Source organism: Gekko japonicus, unplaced genomic scaffold (assembly GCF_001447785.1).
Source record: "Gekko japonicus isolate JY-2015 unplaced genomic scaffold, Gekko_japonicus_V1.1 scaffold2243, whole genome shotgun sequence".
In the NCBI taxonomy this organism is placed as follows: Eukaryota; Metazoa; Chordata; class Lepidosauria; order Squamata; family Gekkonidae; genus Gekko; species Gekko japonicus.
In genome coordinates this window covers 78,701-81,280 of record NW_015162547.1, presented here as the reverse complement: position 1 = coordinate 81,280, position 2,580 = coordinate 78,701, and the positions used below count along the sequence as shown (strand labels likewise).

General features: G+C 63.4%; 2 protein-coding genes across 2 annotated transcripts in view; both read left to right on the top strand.

Moving 5' to 3' along the window:
• Positions 1-1,416, top strand: part of LOC107106229 (interleukin-9 receptor-like) — a 5,566-nt gene extending 4,150 nt beyond the window's left edge. The window contains exon 8 of the mRNA XM_015406345.1: positions 596-1,416. Within this exon, the coding sequence (XP_015261831.1) occupies positions 596-1,048 (453 nt within the window). The 3' untranslated portion in view covers positions 1,049-1,416. The remainder of the gene's footprint in view (positions 1-595) is intronic.
• Positions 1,417-1,748: 332 nt separating this feature from the next.
• The window catches only part of PDPK1 (3-phosphoinositide dependent protein kinase 1), a 26,438-nt gene continuing 25,606 nt past the window's right edge, over positions 1,749-2,580 (top strand). Inside the window, 1 exon segment of the mRNA XM_015406344.1 lies at positions 1,749-1,829. Coding sequence (XP_015261830.1) covers positions 1,749-1,829 — 81 coding nt within the window.

The following is a 2,580-nucleotide window of genomic DNA, read 5'->3' as shown; positions in this document are numbered from 1 at the left end:
GGGGGGCAGAGTCCCGAGGGCCCCTCCCGGCTGCCCACCCGCCCAGGTGTGGCCCCCCCTCCCTGTGGCCGCAGCCTGCCCTCCCTCTCCTCAAGGCCTTCTCCGCCCCCCCCGCCTCCCCTCCTCTCCTACCCTCCCGCCCCCACTCCCACTCCCACTGCACCCTCATCCGTCTCCTCCCTCCCATCCCAGATGGGGAAAGGAGAATTAGCAGGTGAAGAAGACAATGACCCCCCCCACACACACAAAAAAATATTTTGTTGACCTCAGGGGTCCCGGCTCTGCCTCCCGTTCCCCACCCTCTCCTTGGAGACTTCCTGCCTTCTCCTGCGGCCCTGAAAGCGAAAGGAGGGGAGCCGGGCATCGGTGGGTCCAGGCTGCAGGGGCCCCCCCCCTCCCGGACCCAGAAGGAAGCTGGTGGGGTTGCCGTGGCAACGTCCGCCTCTAGGCATACCAGCTAGGAGGGAGAGGAAGGGGCACCCCCACCACCGGCCACCCGTGAATCTGCCCAGAGGGAGGAGAGGGGGGCGCAGTGGTCAGAGTGAGCGGGTGTGCGGCAGCCACGCCTCCCTGACTGGCTTCTGGTCCGTTTCAGGCTTGGATCGGCCTCAGAGAGCAGGACGTCTGGCTGAGAGGCGGCGGCGGCGGCAGCAGCACTGATCCTGGCAAGGGCGCTGGGCCTAGCCTGGTGACCCCCAGGCCCCTGGAGGCCATCTCCCGGCTCTCCTCCTTCAAGCGCCTCTCAGAAGCGGAGCTGCCGTCGGAGGAGGAGAGAGCCCACCGCCCCTTGCTCGGTGCTCCAGAGCAGCAGGCCCAAGCCAGCAACCCCGCTGTCATGCAAGGGGAAGGACAGGCCCCGATCCCGCCCGGAAGAGCCCCTCTCCTCCCTGAAGGCCTGGAGGCCACAGGTGAGGGCTTTCCTTACCTGCCGTACAAGAACTCCCTGTTTGTGGAGCGGGAGCCGCAGGAGACGGAGATCCTCTCCCCCTGCAGCAAAGCCTCTGCCTCGTGGGGCACCAGCAGCACCTGCCCTGTGGCGCCCGTGTAGTGGATCCGAGAGGAGAGGCCGAGCAGGGCGGAGGGAGAGAGGCTTATAACGGCTGGCGCGGCTCTCTGCAAGCAGGCTCTGGCTTTCCACCCCACGCCCTTTTGCACAGCCAGGCTGACTCCTGAGAATAATGGCCTCTCTCTCGCGACCAGTCACTGAAGAGACGAGCATTTCGGAATGCTGGCCGCTTGCTGATACCCAAAGCAGGCTGGCTGGTACCTGGGACTGAAAAAGGTTAGCAAGCCATCCTGGGTGGCTGCAGAATCCTGGGAGCTTAGGGGCAAAGAAGCAAACCTGAGCCCATTCGCCCTGTGAGAAGACAGCCAGCGGTGACGCGACGGGGGGGGGGGGGGGACCCCCGGGGGGGGGGGGGGGAGCACCTCTGGCGGCGGCGGCGGCTGCAGGCCAGAGGCAGGAACAGTGGCTGTGCTGCTTTCTCAGAGACGCCCGCTTGCTTGCTTGCTTCCTGTGTGAGCTGCAGGCACATTTGCAATAAAGCAGGCATGACCAGGGCACAGTGGAGTCTCTCGTGCTCTCTCGTCCAAAGCGTTGCCCTTCGACCTCTCACTGCTTGAGAAACAGTGGAAGGCATGACAGGCACTCTTGCTTACTGCCCCACAAGGGATGTTTTCTCAGGGAGGAGGGACAGCAGAGACAAGGGGGGAACTCCTTCCTCTAAGGTCCCACTTCCTGGGGACGAATGACGGAGAGCGAATGCTTTGATGCGGTCCGGGTCCTTGTGCCTGGGCTTCATCCACGTTTGGCGGTTTGGCCACTGCTGGTAGGTGACACAGGCATCAAGGCAATACTCAGGCCTTCCTTGGAGGAGGCTGTTAATTACTCCAACATCTCACCCATCTTCCGCCATGGAACTCTAAGCACTGTGCGGCGCACGTGCATCTCTCGGGAGACCTCCCGTCCAGGTGAGAACCGGACTGCGGCAGCTGTCCTGTGGCCAGGCCCTTTCCAAGTTGCCCTGGGTCTCTGCCAGCAAAGGAGCTGTGCCCTGCTGGCACGCAATAAATTCTGGCCCACTTCTTTTCTGAAAAGAAAAATTAATTCTGCTACTAAAGCAGTGGAGAGGAACCGGATGCTGCACTAAACGGGGCCAGATCTCTTACACTTGGAAACCAGCCTCCTTTCAGCTCCCGCGCCCACACCCTGCCCTACTTTAGCTGACCTCTCATCACTCCAGCGCTGCAACGGCACCATCTCCTTCACCACGGGGCCTCGTGTAGCTGTCCCCACAGCTGCCCCCCAGACCCTGGGAACAGCTTGCAGGGAAGTCTCAGGCCCCAAATGGTGCCCCAGTTGTTGTGAGCACCCCCCCACCCCAGGAGATCGCCAAACCCAGCCGGGCTTCATGGGGGTGGGGTGCAAACTGCAGAGGAGCAGCCGTTGTCTGCGTGGAGGCACCGTGCCGGGGCCGTGCCGGGAGCACTGCAAAGAGGCTGTCGGTCATGAGGATAAGCCGGGGGAGCAAGAGCTGGTGTCCCCCCCCCCCCGGCCCCTCCCGCCGGGGTCCAAAAGTC